The sequence below is a fragment of the Echinops telfairi genome, unplaced genomic scaffold, assembly GCF_000313985.2.
Source record: "Echinops telfairi isolate 266 unplaced genomic scaffold, ASM31398v2 ScPeMD7_31;HRSCAF=116, whole genome shotgun sequence".
Classification (NCBI taxonomy): Eukaryota; Metazoa; Chordata; class Mammalia; order Afrosoricida; family Tenrecidae; genus Echinops; species Echinops telfairi.
In genome coordinates, this window is record NW_022103928.1 from 18628655 (window position 1) to 18649319 (window position 20665).

The window sequence follows — 20665 nt, forward strand, 5'->3', positions numbered from 1 at the left end:
GTGTGTGTGTGTGTGTGTGTGTGTGTGTATGTATGTTGCCACCAAGCTTGTTTTGGTGGGTTCTTTGGTGTGTGGATTGTGGCCCATCTTTGTAAACTTAGCACTGTGGTCTTCATTTTTAACCTTCAGTTACCTGGGTGGCTACACACAGCGGCAGGAGTGAACTATTCTGTTGTTCAGTCTGCCCATTCTCCAGCCTACATCTTAATAAACACAGCTGACTTTTTTTAATCAATCACTGTCAAAAGGAATGTTTTGATCATCATTTTAAACCAAGAGGTACCAAAGTGAACTAAATCCCAAACCTGTAAGGACCTAAAACAACCTGGCCCTTCCACGAGAAGATCTCAACATCTTAAGATGGTCACACTGTCGGATCACTGCCTGCTTCAAGCCTGACCTCATTGTCTTTTAACACAGTCTTGTTTATAATTGCACTACTTCTCCCTCTTCCTCTATATCCAGATCTACAGCAAAAGGGGATCTTTTAAAAGGCATTCCATAAAAGTAATGTCACAAGCATCTAAAATGATCATTCCCATGACTCAATGAAAATTGACAGTATAAATTATATATAATACACCATAAACCTTAATCATCCCAACTAATGCCTGATTGCATATTTAAATTTCCTCCCTGTTTCTCTACCGTTCATTCAATCTTGGCTGATCGTGGCAGGGGAAAGAGGTATGTGACTAAACCGAATGAACCAGCCACCTGCTGTCCTACTCTGTGCATGCCCTTCCGATACCATGTCTCCTAGTGGGACTCTTCCTGGGAGCTCCTGCTTTCTAACACTGACCCAAGGAATGTAACAGCTACTTCCGGCGGACTGCTTGTGGAATGGGTGACGCTCCATGGCAGAATAAATGTGGGTGATTCTCTTGCGTGCATGAAGCCGTTGGCCTATTTAACAATGAGTGCAGTTACATCCCGAGACATGCCTCCTACCTGCCTTGATTCTGTCCTTAGCCTGCTGTAGTTCCCTTGTCCGTCTATACTCCCTTTTATTGCCACCTATTAGTGACCACCTTAGTAACCAGTAGCTAGCCAGAGTGATACTAATCTTCCCCTAGAACTGTCTGTATGTGAATCATATATACTGTATTTATATATAGAGAGAGTGCTGAAGAATCATTGTTTCCCAAGCCACCTGAGAATGAAGGCTTCTATCTAAGGCAATTAGCTCATACAGCACCCAGCAAGGCACAGGCATGAGTGAGAAGGGGAGCCAACCAACAACCTGCAGCTACATAAACCTAAGACTAACCTCCCGGAAAATAAAGAGAGCATGGGTTAGAATTTTTTTCTCTCTGCTTTATTCTAACAGATGTTCTTTGTGGGTTGGGGCTTTGGGGGTTCCAGAGATGGGAATTATGCTGCTCCACTGGTTCGTAGAGAGACATGGATGGGATGGGATCTGGCATGTTGAGGCTTTTCCCAGGATGCCCGGTCAAACCGCACAGCTGTGAAGAGACAGGTAGAAGGACGGTCTTCCTCAGTCACAGCGAATGGTAGAAGACTTTCAAGTGCATGATTGAAGAGAAGCCATAGGATACACTTGATTTCTAATCAAGCGATTCTTGGAGGCTGCTGAAAGCTAAGAGAGAATGTGTCCTTCCTAGATTACTCCAACTTGGGATGCCAGTGGAAAGCAAATGTTCCAAAGAAGGTGATTCACTCTTTCACAAAACTGACCATCAACTTAAACTACCTGAGTAACCATCACCACAGAGCATTGTCATCTTCTGGATCCAAATCATTTGGGGTGAACAGGACAAAAATAAACTCAACCCTGTCTTCACTCCTAACCTCAGAAGTGAGTAGTGATGACTTCAGCAGACTCCAGAAACCAGGCGCTTAGATGAATGTACGTGATTCTTCTCCAGATGAGCCATTTCACCTAAGCACATACTTTCATTACTTGAGATGAACTAATGAATTAGCCAATCAATCAGTTAAGAGCTGTTGACGGAGTATTTCAGAGGTGCTGCACATTAAGGATTCAGACCTGGGGTGTCCCGCAAGGACAAGGAGCTATGAGGTCACGGGCCTTCAACAACAGTGGGCAGAGTTGCCAAGAGCACAGGCCCTGAGTTCTAGCCTGGCCTCTTCCATAGCATATCCTTTCTTACCCTGATGGTTGGAGATAATAAACAATTGTTGTTAGGCTGAGGGGCCCCATGAAGTAAAGCATTTGGAATTATGACTGGTACAAAGTCAACCCTCCCCAAAGGTTGGCTCTGCTGTGAATTAGGAATAAATCACTAAGAAAGCAAAGCCCCATGGAGGTGTGATTATGAACAGGACAAAGCCACAGTGGAAGGTACCAAGTGAATGATACAGTCAAAAGGTGTTGAAAGGAATGGCTCAATTTCAAGGGGAAGTGGCCACAAAAGGTGCTCCCACCTGTTCTCGACCTTGGTTGCCAATCGCAATCACCAGGGTGGCTCCACAATAGTGCCAATGCCCCAGTCTCACCCAGCTCAATGAATGTGAATCACCTGGGGAAGGGCCAAGCATTGGTAATATTTGTTAAGCCGCCCAGGTTATGGCCCTGAACAGCTGGACAGGAGAACCATGGGGCTACAGCAGAAGACGTGGAATGTTCCTGGCACATGAAGGATGGGTTGTTGCTACCCAAAAGGATGAAGTTACGGCAACTTTTTTTCCTATCAGCCAGTACTCACTGCCATCCTCCTTGGGTGCTTAGTAAACCTGAGGAAATCATCAGCTCATACGCCTGGGTTTGGGCTATGCAGCCAGGCTGTTGGGGGATCCCACAGAGATGAAAATCACAAACAAACTGGCCTCCATCCCTTGAAAAACAGAATCCTTAAAGCCATTTCTTAATTCCAAAATAAAGCAACTAAGTACCCCAAGAGAAAAAAATTCCAGGCCATTACAAATATGTCCTAGATGCCCATGCAGCATAGGGTAGCAGGAATGTCATTTATCTGTTAATTACAGCTTTATTCTGTCCTCAGGATCTACACACACATGCACATAGAGATATACATGAATTATACCTTCATGTATCACTACTTCACTCTCCTAATCTCTCTCTCTATGTATACGTATGTATATGTATATATGTATTGTGGTGCACAGAGAGGTACATATATACATGTTAGTTTGTGTACAGCATATAGTGTGTTCAGTGTGGTTGACTGTACCCCTAAAACCCACATCTTTGCTTTTGAATAATGAAAGCCATTGGGTAAGTATTTAGAAACCAAGCTAATGTTAATTAGCTCTTCATGTCTTTGGGGAAGATTTCTAAAACTTTAGATGTCCACAAATATTATATTAGCTCACATACAAAAATAACATTCACCTATGCCAGCAAGCATAAGACACATCTAGCTATAAAAAAAATTTTTTTTTAGTTTTTTCATGCCCAACTCAGTCACAAAGACTCTGTTCATGATTGAAATTATGAGATTGCTCTTGGTTGTTAGTTTTATTGCTCAGAAAATTTTCCTCCTTCTCAGAGAATCAGGTGTTGTTATGGGGATTTGAAAGAATTTCCCAGGATGTACAGGAATAACCCTGGTCTCCCCCTCTTCTGCAACCCCAAATTGTAATTTTCTTGGTCCACCAGGGTCCTAAATTCCTCTGCCAGGTTTCCATGGTGATCATTCATATCACTGTACTCACTGTAGGGCTAACTAGCTATATGATGATTCATGCAACCACTGTAGATAGTTGCCCAATAAATTAGTACATTACAACTCGAGAATAAGGGCTCTGTAGATGCTTCCCGTGGCCGCTGGTTTGCAACTTTTAAATTAAGAAGCTGGTAAGAAGTCTGTATATGGTTGGATGGAGACATTTTTAAGTTCAGAGTTAGGATTGCGTTTTGTTTGGATGATTGGTTTGGATTTTCCTGTCGTCTTAGAGCATCCCTCATCTCTGGGTAGGCTACTTGGTCTCCTCCAGGGACTGTTTTCCAGGGTTCACAGTGAAGATGTAAACTTTATGCAGTGACCGAAGAATTAGTGCTGGCCAACACTGGGTTGGTCAACACTGGGTGCCCTTGTGAAATTTTGCATAGAGCCTAGATCTGAATTGAAGAGGGTCTATCATCCAAATAGGGTTGGGGTGGGATGAGTGGGGCCTCCCTCAAGTATCATTATTTAGACTGTGTTTCCTAAAGTGGGTGATACTTTCCCTGGGGGTGGAGGTGGGGTGGGGGGCTTGGAATGATCCAGAGAGGCTGCCAAAGCAGACCCTGTATCTTGGATTATGGGCTATAGGACAAACATTTTTCATTGCAAGGGAGGTGCTGAGTACATTTTTTCTGAAACGGGGATGGTAGCCAAATAAGTTTGGGAACCTATGAATGAGACCATGTCTGCTTAATGGGGACATGCTGGGGTCGGGATGGAGGGTTTCCTCCTCTGTAAAACAAGCCACAAGGTCCCTAAAACAAGCCCCAAGCCCCAGGGTCTCATCCCCAGGGGGTGACACCACAGTAAAACCTCACTGGTTCAGACCCCAGCACTTGGGATTTGTGCTAGTTCAAATGCAGATGTGACACTTTTACATTTCCTTCAGTCAAATGCCTTCCATGATCTCCAATTCCTCTGAAATTTGAAAGGCTCTTCCCTAAGAGTTAGGGACCTCGACTTTGTTGCAGCTCATGGCCAATGCCATCAAAGCCTCCCTTCGCCTTCAACTTACCAGTCAGCTTACCTTAACAATTATTGGGAACCAATGTTTATGTTTATAATGCATCTGCATGGACACCAGCATAGACTACACGAATCAGACCTTTCCACTTGGTGCCCAGTCACAGACAGCTTTGAATTGGAGGGGACCCCAGGGCAGCGGGTTCAGCATGGGTTTGTTTGTCGGGCATTTGTTTGTTTGTTTTTGTTTTTGAAAGCAGTAAACCAATATTTCCATTTGAGAAGCCCAATGATTGTGGCCATTTGAAGAGCCCAGTAACTGCAGCACACTCACCTCTCCTTGCTCTCATTACTCTGAACCAGTGAGGTTTTTCAATAAGTTAAGGTGGAAACAGCAGCTATTTCCAGCCAAGCTGACCTTGCAGAATGGTCCATGACTTGATTTTTTCCATTTAATTTGCAAACCAGCCCCATGTTGATAAAGGAGAAGTAAGTAAGATGAAATTTTGTGGGAGAAGAGAGTTGGGCTCACCTACCTCCCAGTGGCTGTTCCAATCACCCAATAACTGATAGATCCCAGAAGAGCTTGGTCATTGAGCAAACTCTTTCATTTATGGAATTATTTCCATAATCATCTTTCATGATCCTGATTGCCTTCCCATCTCTCTCTCTTTCTTCTTTTTTTTTTTTCTTTCCGTGAATGCTCCGCAAAGTGTTTCCAATGTAAATGCTTTACGGCATCATTGGTTGGGGAGGTGGGAGACAAGGAGGGGCTGGTGATTTAGAGGGGAGTTATTTTTGGTTGTTGTTTTTTTTTTTGTTTTCCCTGCTGTCTTTGAAATCAACAACTAAAAGGTTGTGGGGGGGAGGGGAGGTTGTTGACTCCGCCGCCACTCATTCTGCATGCTCCCTGCCAGAAATGACCAGTCAACCTGCATGCATGCCTTTGAATTGCATTCACATCTGGCCCAGTCCGATGCGAATGTTGCCACCACCCCAGATCCTGCACAATGATTTCTAAGGACCTACATGCATGAAAATGAGTTACTTCACTGATATTTTTGGTTTTCAATGTACATATGTGTCCAGCCCCTGACCCACCTCCCCTAGAAAAGTAAATCCTAATTATACTGTGCTCCCTAACCTAAAGCCTGATCCTTCCACCAGACCAGATATAAAGCCGAAAACTCCCTGCTTAGTGAGATTTTGGACCCCAAAGTGTTGTGGCAATTGCAGCAATGGCCCCCTTTGACTTGGTATCCAGTAAGAGAAACATTTCCAACGTGTAGAGAAGCGTGAGCCCCGAGTTTGCATGAGACCACAGACAGGGAAGTCCCAGGCACGTGGAGCTCAAGCAAACAATAACTGCAAAATGTCAAGTCAACAGACCAGCAGAAAACCCATAAACACAGTGAAGAAACTCCCAGAGTCTAATAACCCAGAGCAAGAACTAGCCAACAGCGTTAACAAAGAGCATGACTCTAAACACACTGAGTTATTGTAAACAGAACAGAAGTGACCACGTCTATCATTCCTATAGCCACTCCCTCTGGTTTGAGGGTCAGAAGAGAGTCTCTAAGGCAGACCCGCCATCATGAAAGGCATTGTCTTGGGACACTTAGGGACCCAGTTGTACCCCCCAAAAAAAACAAAAACAAAAAACACTGTTCTCTTTACAATAGAATTCCCAAACCCTGCTGGATGCACAGTGAATCCTGAGCGGTGAGGTCTTGAGCTCATGTCCTCTGCCTGAGAAAGAAGCTTATCATGTCTCTGTCTGTTGTCTTTCTGCCAAATTTCAAAGGCCTTTGCGTGGTGGTCGGACTTAATGGTGGAGCACGCCGAGACATTCCTGTCCCTCTTTGCGGTGGACATGGATGCAGCCTTAGAGGTGCAACCTCCAGACACGTGGGACAGCTTTCCACTGTTTCAGCTGCTGAATGATTTTCTCCGTACTGATTGTAGGTACCCTCCTCACTTGTTTGACGTTTGTGTTAGTCTGGGTACATTAGAGAAACAAATCCGTAGAAACGCATGTATAAGAGAGAGTTTTATGTAAAGGTTAAGTGCGTATCAAGAAAATATACCAACCCAGTGCTGCCCAAGCCCACAAGTCCAACATTAACCCATTAACCCATAAGCCCAACACCAGTCCACAAATTCCCCCTCCATCTCACAAAATAGACATAATGATGCCGACTGCAGGGAGAAAGCCGAGTCAGTGAACGTGTAATCATCTCAGCCCTGACAGGGGTCTCCACACGGCTGCTCCAGCACCCAGGGCTGCATCAGGGTAGGTCCATGCAGCTTCTCCTTGGGGATGTCTTGCAGGAAGCCAGTCTTGCCAGCTGAAGCAGGGAACTGGCTAAGGCAGCTGCACCCTGGTGCGACCATCACAAAGCAGGAGACCTGAGAACTAGAAAGGCGAGGCTCACCAAGCCATTTATCCCTCCGCCCTTCAATTAACCCCACTTCTGTTTATCAGCCAGGTTGGCACAATTAACGAACTAACTCAACGTTCTTAGGTGATGAGCCCATTGCTAAAACGTCTGTCTCATCCGGCTAGGTAGAGCCCTTGCTTTTTTTTTTTCTTCTTTAAACCTCATACAGCAAATGGGCATTTTCTTTTGTTCCAACAAGTGTTGTTGCCAAGAGGCCCTCTCCTAACTAGACAGAGGAACCCCTAGGCCATCAGAGAGGAGGCGTCAGGCCTGTGGATGTTACTTGCTCTTGAACAAGTTAATGCACTTAACCTTGTCACATTTGGCAACTTTTATCAAAAGATGATTTCTAGGTGGAAAAAAAAAACTAGCTACAAACACCCCCATCTTACAGGCCCGTGTAACGATAAAGCAGACCTCCTTCTCCTGGGAGGATGAGGTAGGGAAAAGAGATGCTCTTTCTTCTTGCGAGCATAACAGGAGGCAGGGTAGCAAACGAAGAAAGAGGAAGAGACGAAACCACAAAACAAGGGTGGTTGTCATTTTTGAAAGGAACATGGGTTTTTTTTCCTTCTAGAAAGGTAGCACACAGGGATAAAATGGTTTTGAATTCTGTGTTCCTTCCTAACGGATGTCACCATGAACTCCAATCAGGCTCATGTCCTTATGTGGCCTTCCTGGTCATCCTCACATATCGTCCCACAGTCACAACAGGGCAAGAGTGTGCAATGACAAACTCACACATAACCCTGACCACCCAGCCAATTTCTTTCTCTCTCCCACACATTCTCATGCATCCCAAACAATGTCCTGTCAGCGTGATGGTGTGGACACCCAGCCCCTCGATCACCTTCTCCTTCCTCTCTCACCCACACACCCATATAGAGTCTCCACACACCTTGTCTCCTGAGGGCTTCCAGGCTCACTGGGTTGGGGATCAGGCTGGCACAATCAGCCCATTTGGGTTCACCCCAAGCTGCACTGTCAGACTCACTCACTCCACGGTGCCCATGCCAGCCACATGGCCACCAATTCTCACACAAAACACTCATGCTGGAGGGACGTGGCGGCCCTTGCCCTTCCTGGAATAAAGCCTTTGGGGTGGGGGGCGGTGAGAAGACCCCTTGGTCATAGCCCACTTCTTTGGGGCTTCCTTAACAGAAGCATGTTTACCCCGGGAGACAATTGTCACTGTGTGCATTGTGTCTTACTAAAGTCACCGCGATTTCTTACCAAGTGTTTGCTTATGTGTTCTAGATAATTTGTGCAATGGGAAATTTCACAAACACCTGCAAGACCTGTTTGCCCCACTTGTGGTTAGATATGTGGATTTGATGGAGTCCTCAATCGCACAATCCATTCACAGGGGCTTTGAGCGGGAGTCATGGGAACCAGTCAAGTAAGGAAACCTCTTTTGATACCATCGGACTAGGGGTACAGTGGCTGGAGAGCCACACAGAAATGGATTACAGTGTCATATGGTTTTTTCTGTTAACGTGGATACAGACCAAATGTATTTTCTACGACGGGGCTCCCGTTGCTTTCAGGAAGGGGCGTACGAGGTTCAATGTTTTATGAAATGGAGGCTGAATAAGTAATGTACGCTTGGCTGTGACATTGTGGTATAACCCACGTATATTCCACGAGTGGGTCTAGGCGAGGAAACTAGCAGCTCTTTGCTCTCAAAGGCCAGACACGGAATATGTTCGATGGTGGCTGTCACAATTCCCAACGTGGTCAAAAGCAGCTAGACAATTGCTTGAACTTGCCAGTGCAACTGCACTCCTGCCCCGTGTTTACAACAGCAGGAAGCTGCCCAAGGGCTGGAGTTTGCTCTACTCTGGTCTAGACCTCTAAGACTCTGTACTTGAGGAAAAGAGCCTCGGTGGCCAAACATATGCAGAAAGTACTCCATAGCCTACCAGTCCGCCCCACGCCCTTGTCTCTCGAAGAGCCACAGGCACGTTGGTGTCATTTAAAACTCAAAGGATCTAGTAATGCAGAAACTTGTTCAACTCCATTTACTCCAGAACTCCCTACATTCATTTCACCACGGTGTGCACTTTGGGGCGCTGGGATTTATGTCCTATAGAGTACGAGACAGAAACACTTGTGGGTAGTAAGCCTGGTGAGCAAATTCATTGCCACTTAGAATCCCCAGCAAGGGGAGGCTGGTGCTCCAACCCACCACAGGTCCGCTCAGATGCCCCTTTCTAGAGAGGGGAATATGAAGGTTTTCTGGTATGATTGGAAAGCGCTCTGATGAAGCTGTTAGAGTCTCTCTCTCTCTCTCTCTCTCTCTCTCTCTCTCTCTCACACACACACACACACACACACACACACACCCTCACTCTTCCTTACCCCTCCTCTCTTCACTGTGAGACAATCATTCTCTTTTCTCCAATCCTTAGCATCTTTGGGAGGGAGCCACCAGTGTGGAGCAGTACGAGGGTTTGTACCAGGAAGCGGCCAGGCGTTCTAGAGCGAGCACGCATGAGGCTCTTGCCCTCCGTTTAGCAGCTCTGACTCATGCCCGGTCTGTAAGCTGGTCTCTGAAGTAAGATCTGCCGCTCTAATATTGCATTGTATATACTCTGATTATAACATCAATGCAGAATCACTCTCTTCCACATCTGCACCATGAGAGAACTATTTAAAGTATGTTTATTTATGCAACTAAGCATAAAAGTAGTTGCCCTTCCTTTGCAAGTACCATGGGTCTAAAATTTGGCTTGTTGCTCTCAGATTTTTAACAGTCTCTTAATAGGACCCTGCTAACTTGGAACTGGATCTGTTATAAGGCATCCACGGGGGGCTCTTTTTTCTTTTCTTTCTTTCATTTGAATATTCACTATAATCAAGGTGTGCTTTGGTGTGAAGAGAGGTTAAAATTGGGATTACTCACATTTTTAAAATAGCAACGGTTTTGAAATAGCATTTACTTACTAGGGTATAAATATAGGGGATGCTACTCCAAAAACACGTGGCAGAGAATGATTGGTACCCTTCACTGCTTCTTAAAGACCCCTGCACATAGGAGCACCTCATCTTCCACGTATAAGCCAAAAGGCAAGTGGTTGAACCTCTCTGGGTTTGCTTTTTCGTCTGAGAAAAAAAAACAAGACAGTTTATACAAATGCTTCTCCCCTGCATCTGGAAATTACTGGGAAGCCCCATAATAATGTCACTAAGATCATGTTCAATTTAAGCTCTGGCAACTTCTTCACAGATCAGATATATGGCTACTGGATAAAATTCGTCACCAGTCATATCTGTGCCAGTTATTCCTTCTGAAGCACGAAATAGCCTCAATGTGACGGGAAGTAAAGAGAGAATCCAAGTTCTTTTTCTCTGGACTGTCTTATTTTGGCAATGTTTGTTTGGGGAGAGCTGGTGGCGGGGGGGAGTTGTTGGTTTTTTAAAACCAATTAAAAAAATAAAATGTGAACTCGGGTCAGTGGTTTAAAGATCTGAATATAATCAGAATAATAGCTGCAAATAGTAACCTGAGACTATTGTATGTAAATGTGTTTGCGTGTGTGCACGTGCGTGTGTGTTTTTAAGTAGCTTTTGGCCATTCAAAATGATGCTGCTTGTTAGTGAACATGGTTGCCGTTTGTTCAATTCATGCTAAATAGTACGTGCCTTTCAGAATACGTAGAGATCCTTGAAAGTGCCAACAAAACAGAAGCTAAATTAAAACCCTTTGAAACCACACACATTTTATTAGCTAATTTGTAAACAGAATGTGAGTACCATGGGACAACTTTGCAGAACGTCGCAAAGTGGTTGGAGATAACAGAGCAGGGACATGTGCATGTGCCCAGGGGGGTGCCTTGACCCCCATTCCCACCCTGCAGAGAAAGCAAAGGATGAGCCTTCCTCTGACCACTTAGTAGAGGGTCAACAAAACAGCAGGCCTTTCTCCTTCTTCTTCTCCTTCCGCCTCCTCCTCCTCTTCCTCCTTTTCTTCTTCACAGCACAAGTAAATGCTACCAACCTACTGATTTCGCTAAAAAAAAAAAAAAAAAAGACCCAAAGTGTTGCTCTTTCAGTGTATGTTATGTCAAAAAGGTGACCCCACAGAGGAAAGTAGGGAGCTCACTGACATTGTGTTGGATACAAGGGCAGTTATTTGGCTGAAGGAGTAGAATGTCCAGCTGCTGCAGCTGCCTGCCTTCTGTACGAGGAGCGAGAAGGAGGCTGCCTCGTCTCCATTAAGTCAGAAACCGTCTCAGTTAGAATTTCTGCACTTAGAGGGCAGAGGGGGAATGTCATTCTTATTTTCTGCACTTAGAGGGCAGAGGGGGAATGTCATTCTTAGCTGCTAACCATCGCTGGAGATAACCCCTCAAAGACAGGTCTGTGATGTGAACGAAATCTGGACCCCAGAGCCTTGTCCCAGGAATCCATCAGGACACATCTTAGGGCCACTGCCCAGAGTTGGGCAGGTGGCACACAACCTCCCTGGCAGCCCTCAATAGTAGCTGTTGGCACAACTAATTGTTGGACAACTTTCATAGCTGTTTAACACGTCACTGCCATTGAACCGATGCCGACTCACAGCAACCCTACAGGGCAGGGTAGAACTGCCCCTGTGCATTTCCAAGACTGTGACTCTTTATGGGGATAAAATCCCCACCTTTTGTCCTGTAGAGCAGCTGGTGGTTTTGAACTGCTGACCTTGAGGTCAGCAACATGTAACCACTCTGCCACCAGGCTCATCTCATAGCTCTTTAGCATCAGTTCAATGTTAATTAATTTATCAGCTTTCTGGGTGGAAGGAAGCTTAAAAAGAATTCAATCCAAAGCCTTTCCATCCCCGGACCACTGTCCTACATTCTTTCCAATTGCTGACTCCCTCATTCTCTCAGGGAAGCTCAGTTTCCTACCTCCGTTTCATGTTAGGATGAACCTGGGTGGTAGAACCAAACCCTGCTTCTTGGTGGATGCACTATGTAAAACCTGAGGTGTTTTTTTCTCTTCTCTACCTGAGACAAGCACCCTGAACAGTACTGTTCAAGAAGAACATTCCCCACCCCACCCCACCAGATTGCCTTTTTATGGTATTAAACCCTTTGACCAAAGATGCCTTGGCAAATATCTGGACTGTGTGAGACAAACGAGCATTGAGCTTGGAGCCAGAACTCCTGAATCTGCCAGCAACTTGCTGGGTGATCGCTTCCCAATTACTTGACCTTCCTAAACCCCAGTACCCTCCTTTATAAGGCTTTTCTAACACCAACACTCCCCAAAATGTAATGCTCCACCTTCCCACACTCGTGTGTATTTTTGATCAACGCTACCTCCCATCCCCAGAACAAGGCCTGAAATCTAAGAGCTCTTGAATAAATAATATTTCCTTGACTACCCGATCTGTTTATTAAGGAACTCGTGTAAGGCCGAAAGCATAAGGACATAGTAGGAAAACTGTAAAGCTGGAAAGAAGAAGAAAAGCACTCCCCTAGTTGGGAATTTCAACATATACAGAAGAAAACCCACCTTCCCACTATCAAGTATGCCTCCACAGAGAGGCATAAGCCAGAGCAGTCATTTCTTCAGTGTGCTGCACACCGGAGACGTACTCTATGCACTCACATGCACAAACACGAAAGGGAGAAGGAACTCCTTTATAGGGTGTGAGATATTAAAAAGGGATCACATTGGGGAATAAGACATCAAAAAGATAGGGGTCCTGGGAAAGTGCATAAACCAACTTGGAAATCTGGAGGGCAGCAGGGTACACGTGGAAAGAGTTATTGGCAGTTTGGCCAGCATGCATTACCAAGGAGGCAAGTCATAAGGCTGGACCAGTGATTGGGAGGTTCTACAATCCCACGAAGTGTTGAGTTTTACAAGGAGTACCCGCCAAAAACTGGAATAAAGCTCCGATGGGCGGAGCTTTCATGGTATGTGTTTTTCCCACGAGGCATGCAACTGACAACTTGCTCTGAGTTAGTCCACCCAGTGGCATCGCCTGGGAAGGTTCTCTGTGGGCATAGTGAATTTTTCGTAAAAGCAGTTTCGCTCAAACCTAGTTTTTTTGTGACGGCCAATTTAAGAGAACAGTGTGCAGCTGTGAAATTTGGTTTCCTGCTCAGGAAAATTGCCACAGAAACTTGTGATGGTGAACACAGCTTACAAGGACAGTGCTATGGAAAAAACTCACGTGTACTAGTGGGTTTCTCATTTCAAAAAGGGTGAAATGTTGATTATAACAAACCTCGTCTGGACATCCATGATCTCCCCAAATGGTCAAAATGCCAACAAAATTTGTGCACTTATGCTTGAAGACCAAGAACTGACCGTTGAAGAGATGGGGAGTCATCTGGACTATCTTTTGGTTCCGTTCGTTTTAATGGAAGATTTGGGAATGAGAAAGGTCGCTGTGAATTTTGTGCCACGGGTTCTGACGGACCAGAAAAGTGAGTGTTGACTGGAAACATGCTGTGCTGTGGAAGAACAGCCCCAAAGCGACCCAGACTCCGCCCCCCCCCCCAAGATCATTACTGTTGACCACCATGGTGCTATTCTTACAATCTCAAAACCAAACATCAATCAAGCCAGTGGAAGAGACCATTATTACCTTGCCCTCCAAAAAGCTTGTCAAGTGAATAAAGAGCAAGATGATGCTCCTTTGTTTTTGTTTTATGTAAGAGGGGTAGTGCATTTGGACTTCCTTCTGCCAGGTCAGACTGTTAATCAAGCTTTCTGTGTAGAGGTTCTGAAAAGATTGTGTAACAGTGTATGACCAAAAAATCCTCATTTGTGGAAGACAGGGGACTGGTTTTGCCACCACGACAATACACCTGCTCATGCAGCCATCTCAGTGCCAGTTTTGGGCCAAACACCAGCATGCCTCTCTAGCCCTATTTACGTTACTCCCCTGACCTCTCTCTGTGTGACTTCTTTTGGTTCCTGTAAATGAAGAGGGACATGAAAGGACAGCAATTTGACTACCTAGAAGAGGTGAAGAAAAAATGAGGAGGTGCCGTCAGCCATCCAAACAGATGAGTTTGAAATATGTTTCCAAGAATGGAATCGCAGATTTGACAAATGTATTAAGTATAATAGAGAGTACTTTAGCAGTGATAAGGTTGTTTGTTTTTTTTAATTTTTAAATACGTAGCTTTTGGGGGAAAAATTCAAGTTTGGTTGTTTTTTTTTAGGCACCCCATTGAATTCTCTAGGCCATGCATTCTCAACAAGCATAGCCCCAAAGCCAGAAACAAAAAAAAATTTTTTTTTGCTTCTTGATCAACAGGGGGAGGGAGGAAAAAAAAATGTACAGGTAGACATGCAGTGGTGGAGTTCCTGAGGGGTGCAAGCAGTTAAGCACTCCGTCTGGCAGCAAGGTGCCTCAGGTGCGTCAGAGGAACACTACTGCCAGAAGATTGTAACCATTGAAACCCCTGTGGAGTGTAATTCCGCCCTGAAGTGCCGGGGGGGCATCCATGAGTCGGCATCGACATAGCAGCAACTGCCAACTGTCTGTGCAAAGGACATAGACAGATATACTGAATAGATACCTAAGCAGGTATGCAGTCTACCTGTGGTACTAAATATCCATGGAGAAGTCAGTGGCAGGGGGTGGGGTGGAGGGCAGGTGGCGAGAGGGGGATGGCGGGCCAGGTAGGTGATGATTTCTAAAAGAAAAAGTTCCGAAACACCACTCTAGATTCTCGGACGATATTCAAGAGTGTCTGTGCCGCCAAGTTGGAGTTAGGCCTAACATCCAGCAAACACTCGTAAAAAGCAGGTCTTCTGTATCATAAATCTCAGCTGCCCTGGTGGCCCGGTGGGTTAAACACTGAGCTGCGAATTACAGGGTTGGTAATTCCAACCCAGCAGCCACTCTGCGGGAAAAAGATGGAGCTGACCCCTGCTGTCATTCCTAAACCTGAAGCAGACATCTCTGAGAGAAGACCTAGCTACCGCCCTTCTGCTTGGAGACAGAGTCTTGATTGGAATGAATTCTGCAAATGCAAGACTGACTGTTCCTCTAGGCCCTTCCATCAGCAGACAGGATGAGGCGTGCACACCTCTGGGGCATTCAGGCAGGGGAGGGAGAGCGGGTGAGAAGGTTTGAATCCAGTGGTCCAGGACCAGACCCTGTAACCTAAATGGGAGCTAGTCATTTTTAGCAGAGAGTCTCTCAAATGAATGAGTCTAATTTTTACCATATCCGTTGTTAAGATTGCAATTCACACTTCTTACACTATCCAGAGGGATCCAATTATGATCCTCACAGAGGAATGTGATGGACTTATTGGTAGGCAGTTGCTAAAGGACCTTCTTTAAAACAATAATTTATATCCATCTGCAGCTCCAGGAGCCTAGTCTGAACTAAATGCTACTAGGCTACCCCTCTCAACACCGCCCCACCCCCCACCAACTTTTCTCATGTATATTAGTAAACTGCTATGTTTGGAATGGTCTCTTAGATTATTAAGATAAGCTATCCAAATAAAATATTAGTAATATGAGTAATATATTATTTTGCTACATGCAGAGATATCAAGCATGTTTCATCCGTTTTTTAAGTAGAACATTTTAATATGTCATTATGAAGGAAATGTTTCTATATGAGTCCAGTGTAGTAGTCCAGGCAAAAAAGTGCTCTTTTACAAAAATAATGTTCTCTGGTTAATATAAGAATTTTTAAAAATTTTTTCCTATGTACAACAAAGCTCGTTTCTGATTTGTGTGCCCATTGTCCGCTAATGTGTTTGAATTGAGTTGCTTTTGCATACATTTGTCTGTTATTCATTCCTTGCTACTTTCAATTTGCTCAGAATTGACATTTTAACTTTCCAGGCTACCATCTCCAGATAGCTAATTCCATGATCATTATTCAGTGTGTGCATCATTCAATGATCATGTTTGCTTGTATAGGCTTACACGTGTCTCCGTGGAAATCGCCAACAGTTTTGTTACATGGCACTGTTTAAGACGAAGAGCCACCTGGGACTGGATTCACAGGCAAATGTCCCAGTGAGATAGAGAACACGGAAGGAAAACACCCATCATCGCTTCTACTGAATGGTTCTACTGAGCTCATTTTCTCTTGACCATCCCCTTCGAGCAGCTGCTAGGCCGAGTGGTCCTGGTGCTTGTGTCCCCTTGAGTCAGTTCTGGCTCATCGTAACCCCGTGTATGAATGAAACACAACCTGCTCCTGGGCCCGCCACACAATCTTTGCTACGAGTGAGTTCATTACTGCAGCCACTGGTCAATCCATCTCATTGACAAGGTACCCCCTTTTTGCTCGCTCGCTCTCTCTTTCTCTCTCTTTCTCTCTCTTAAGCATGATGTCCTCCTTCAGGGTCTTCCCCCTCCTGGCAGCATGTCCAAAGTAGAGATGTAGGTATCCTTGACTTGTCCAAAATGTGAGGTGTATAGTACAAGCATGTGACACACCTGCTCCTCATAAGGAAGAGGCAGCGGGTTGGGGCTTTTTCACTCTAGGTTTTTCCATTGAAAAGTCAGCGTGATTGTGCCCTTGTGAAAAGGCACTTCTTTCTAGAGGGAGACAGACGGCCAGACTCTCCATGAGATGCAGAATTTCTGTCTTAGCAGGAGGCTTTCCTTACTAAGCAAGCCCAGAGGCAGCGCCGGCCCGTGCATGAGTCTTATTAGTTGAACACAGCTTGCCCTCGGCAGAGCTGCTTTGGCAAAACTCATCCTCCTCCTGCAAGATCCAAACAGAGAACTTCAACTCCTTTGCCAAAGTGCTGTCAGCTCCACTTAAACAGGAAGGCTCTTCTCAGATGCAGCGCTAGGCTGGGCTCTACCGTGCCAGTGGCTTTGGCTGGATGGAACACCCTTAAAATGCCACTGTAGAGACCAACAGTAACAGCTTGTGTGGCAGTATAAGACACAGTCCCTCCAAAGGGAGATGGCTCATGGAGTTGGATTTTTGTTGTTTTATTTTCTTTCTCTCTCTCTCTCTTTTTTTTTTTTTTAATTTTCTCTCTGGATGTAGAACACCATCCACGTCTCTTTCACCCTATCATTTGGCCAGTCTGTTTGAACACAGAAAGCTAGGACAAGATAATAATTTTAACTATTTCTTTTTGCCTTTTAATTTGAATGTTTTCACAGAAAAAGCATAGCTTCCTTCATCTCCATCAACTGAACACCCCCTAGTAGCTATCACCTCCTGGATCACAGGTTCCCAGACTCATTCGGCCTACTACCCCCTTTTCAGGGGGAAAAAAACTTTACTCAGTGGCCCCCTAGCAACTAAAAACTTTTGTGCGTTAGCCTATAATCCAGGAAAATGTGTGGATGTCCCCGTTTGCAGCTCCCCCAGCCCCCAATCTATTCAGTGCCCTCCCAGGGGGCAGTGTTGCCCACTTAAGGAAAGATTGTCTAGATTAAGACACAGAATATCACCAACAATGCCCACCACCACCAGCTACTCCATACCCAGGCATGCCCGCCTGGTAGGTTATATTTTAAATCTACTGTGGGTGGGAAAATGAATAGCAGAGCCGAATCCAGCAGTCTTCCCTCTCCCCCTCCCCACCTAGTTGTCTGTTTTTATGTATAAAAATTTCCATTTCCTCACTTGAATCCGACTTAGTTCGGGAGAGGAATTTTTTTTTAAATCATTTTATTGGGGGCTCATACAACTCTTATCATAATCCATACATATATCCATTGTGTCAAGCACATTTATACAATTGTTGCCATCATCATTCTCAAAACATTTGCTTTCTACTTGAGCCCTTGGTATCAGCTCCTCACTTCCCCCTCCCTCCCCGCTCCCCCCTCTCTCATGAACACTTGATAATTTACAAATTATTATTTTCTCATATCATACACTGTCTGACATTTCCCTTCACCCACTTTTCTGTTGTCCATCCCCCAGGGAGGAGGTTATATGTAGATCCTTGTAATCAGTTTCCCCTTTCCACCCCATCCTCCCTCCACCCTCCCAGTAATGCCACTCTCAGCACTGGTCCTGAAGTGATCATCTGTCCTGGATTCCCTGTGTTTCCAGTTCCTATCTGTACCAGGGTATATCCTCTGGTCTAGCCAGATTTGTAAGGTAGAATTGGGATCATGATAGTGGGGGGTGGAGAGGAGGAAGTATTTAGGAACTAGAGAAAAGTTGTATGTTTCATTGTTGCTAAACTGCACCCTGACTGGCTCATCTCTTCCCCGCGACCCTTCTGTAAAGGGATATCTAGTTGCCTACAGATGGGTCTTGGGTCCCCAATCTGTACTCCCCCTCATTCACAATGATTTGATTTTTTGTTCTTTGATGCCTGATACCTGATCCCTTTGACACCTCGTGATCACACAGGCTGGTGTGCTTCCTCCAAGTGGGCTTTGTTGCTTCTCAGCTAGATGACTGCTTGTTTACCTTCAAGCCTTTAAGACCCTGGATGTTATATCTTTTGATAGCCGGGCACCATCAGCTTTCTTCACGAGTTTTGCTTATGCACCCATTTGTCTTCAGCGATCGTGTAGGGAAGGTGAGCATAATGGAATGCCAGTTTAATAGAACAAAGTATTCTTGCATTGAGGGAATACTTGAGTGGAGGCCCAATGTCTATCTGCTACCTTAATACTAAACCTATAAATATATGCACACAGATCTATTTCCCTATCCCCATATATAAATATATTTACATATGTATACGCCTTTATTTAGACCTCTATAAATGCCCTTTGCCTCCTAGTTCTTTCCTCTATTTCTTTTTACTTTCCTCTTGTCCCACTATCATGGTCAGCCTTCATTTGGGTTTAAGTAATTCCTCTCGGTTACATTACCCTTGATCATGCCCTACCAGACTTCCTCCTATACCTTCCTCACCACTGATTTGGGTCACTTGTTGTTCCCTTGTTGCTAGATTTGTTAACACCGCTTCCTTTGCCCCCACCTCCCCTTCTCCCATGTCCCCCCAGAACTGTCGGTCCTGTTGTTTTCTCCTCCAGATTGTTCATCCAGCCTATCTTATTTCGACAGACATAGGAGAGGAATTTTCTATCTCCTTCAAGTGTTCTATGGAATTATTCAGTGTTGATTTTTTTTTATTGATTGATATCTGCATCTAAGCCATCAAGCCTGGCCCCCCCACGGCACACACACCTGTCTCGAGAAGTCGCTGTAGGAAGAGACTCTGCTTCTGTGTGTCACCGTTCTGTATGCATTCAAGTGGGTCAGCTTCCTATTACAGCTCTTGTCCAATTTCTGACTTGAGAAAAGTCCCTTGACAAACAATAATGTATAAATAAAACCCCAAATACCTGAAGGTTTTCACCAGGTCTCTGAGTCTTAACTACATCACAGCATCCCTACAGCCAGCACAACTCCCAAGACTCCCATGCGCTTCCATGTCTTTAGCCTGACTCAGCCTCTGCATGCTTTGGACCACGGATCTGGAAATCGAAGGCCCCTCACGAAGCCCCTCACATGAAACAATGTGATCATTTTGACTATGTGCTCCGTGAGTGTCCGCGCTTTTAAGTCGCTTTGTGGTAGTTGATTTTTTGTTTGTTTTGTTTTGTTTTGAATTGGGGTGTGTGTGTGTGTGTGTGTGTGTGCGCGCGCGCGTATTTTCTCCCCACTAACTTTTGTCATTTCTCTCTGAATACCGAGCCCACCACAGCTTTCCATCTGTAAACTGTTTTTCTGCAGTGTGTTGCTTGCGTTTTCTCTGTTGTCTTGCTGTGGACTTAGCCAATTTTTTTACAACTGTCATGTGCTTCTGCCACATCTACATTGTCACTGTGATGGTATTTTTTTCTTTCTGTCTGTTTCTTCCACAGGAGTTTAACCAGTAATCTGCCCAATGTGAACCTACCCAATGTGAACCTTCCCAAAGTACCAAATCTACCAGTTAACATCCCTCTAGGCATCCCACAAATGCCTACTTTTTCGGCACCGTCATGGATGGCTGCTATATATGATGCTGAGTGTGTATTCAGTTCACATTAGATCTAATTTAAATTGAAGTGATCTTGGCATGGATATGTATTGTTTATTTCTATACATCCTATATAACAGAGATGGAGATGGATAATTAGACATATTTTGCTGATCATACAGAGACAATATTGTTTATTTCTGGCATGTATCATGTTTGTAAGATTTCTCTCTATATACAGCACTAACAATTTGTCTTACGCCCACTGAATGTTTGAGAAACTATGTTTAATTTCCTGAATTCTTTTGCAAATGGATTACACCCTTCTGTTTTTTTTAGATGCAGGTGATATGACATTAGAAGTTACTCATTCACAAGCAGCCCGAGAAACGTCTTTAATGAGCCAGCTGGTCATCTGTGACCCAATATAAATCTAAGAGGAGGACAAACCTAGCTAGAAGTTTAGGGAGGTTATTTTGTTGTTATTTTGGTTGGTTGGTTGGTTGGTTGGTTGGTTGGTTGGTTGGTTGGTTGATTGGTTGGTTTTTAAAGAAATTAAGTCCTAAAGACTGTTGGAACCATCAAGCGTATTCCTGGGGTCACCAAATGGTCAGGTAGAGTGTAGCATGTTCAAGGACAACTGCTGACTTGGCAATGGACCAAGCCCTAGGCCCACGATCTTACAGGGAACATGGAGAGCAAAGAGGGT

At 44.8% G+C, this 20665-nt stretch overlaps 1 protein-coding gene across 1 annotated transcript in view; it reads left to right on the forward strand.

Moving 5' to 3' along the window:
* CADPS (calcium dependent secretion activator) overlaps nt 1-20665 on the forward strand; it is a 435301-nt gene that overhangs the window by 317680 nt on the left and 96956 nt on the right. The window contains exons 20-22 of the mRNA XM_045290125.1: nt 679-687; nt 6439-6595; nt 8333-8474. Coding sequence (XP_045146060.1) covers nt 679-687; nt 6439-6595; nt 8333-8474 — 308 coding nt within the window. The remainder of the gene's footprint in view (nt 1-678; nt 688-6438; nt 6596-8332; nt 8475-20665) is intronic.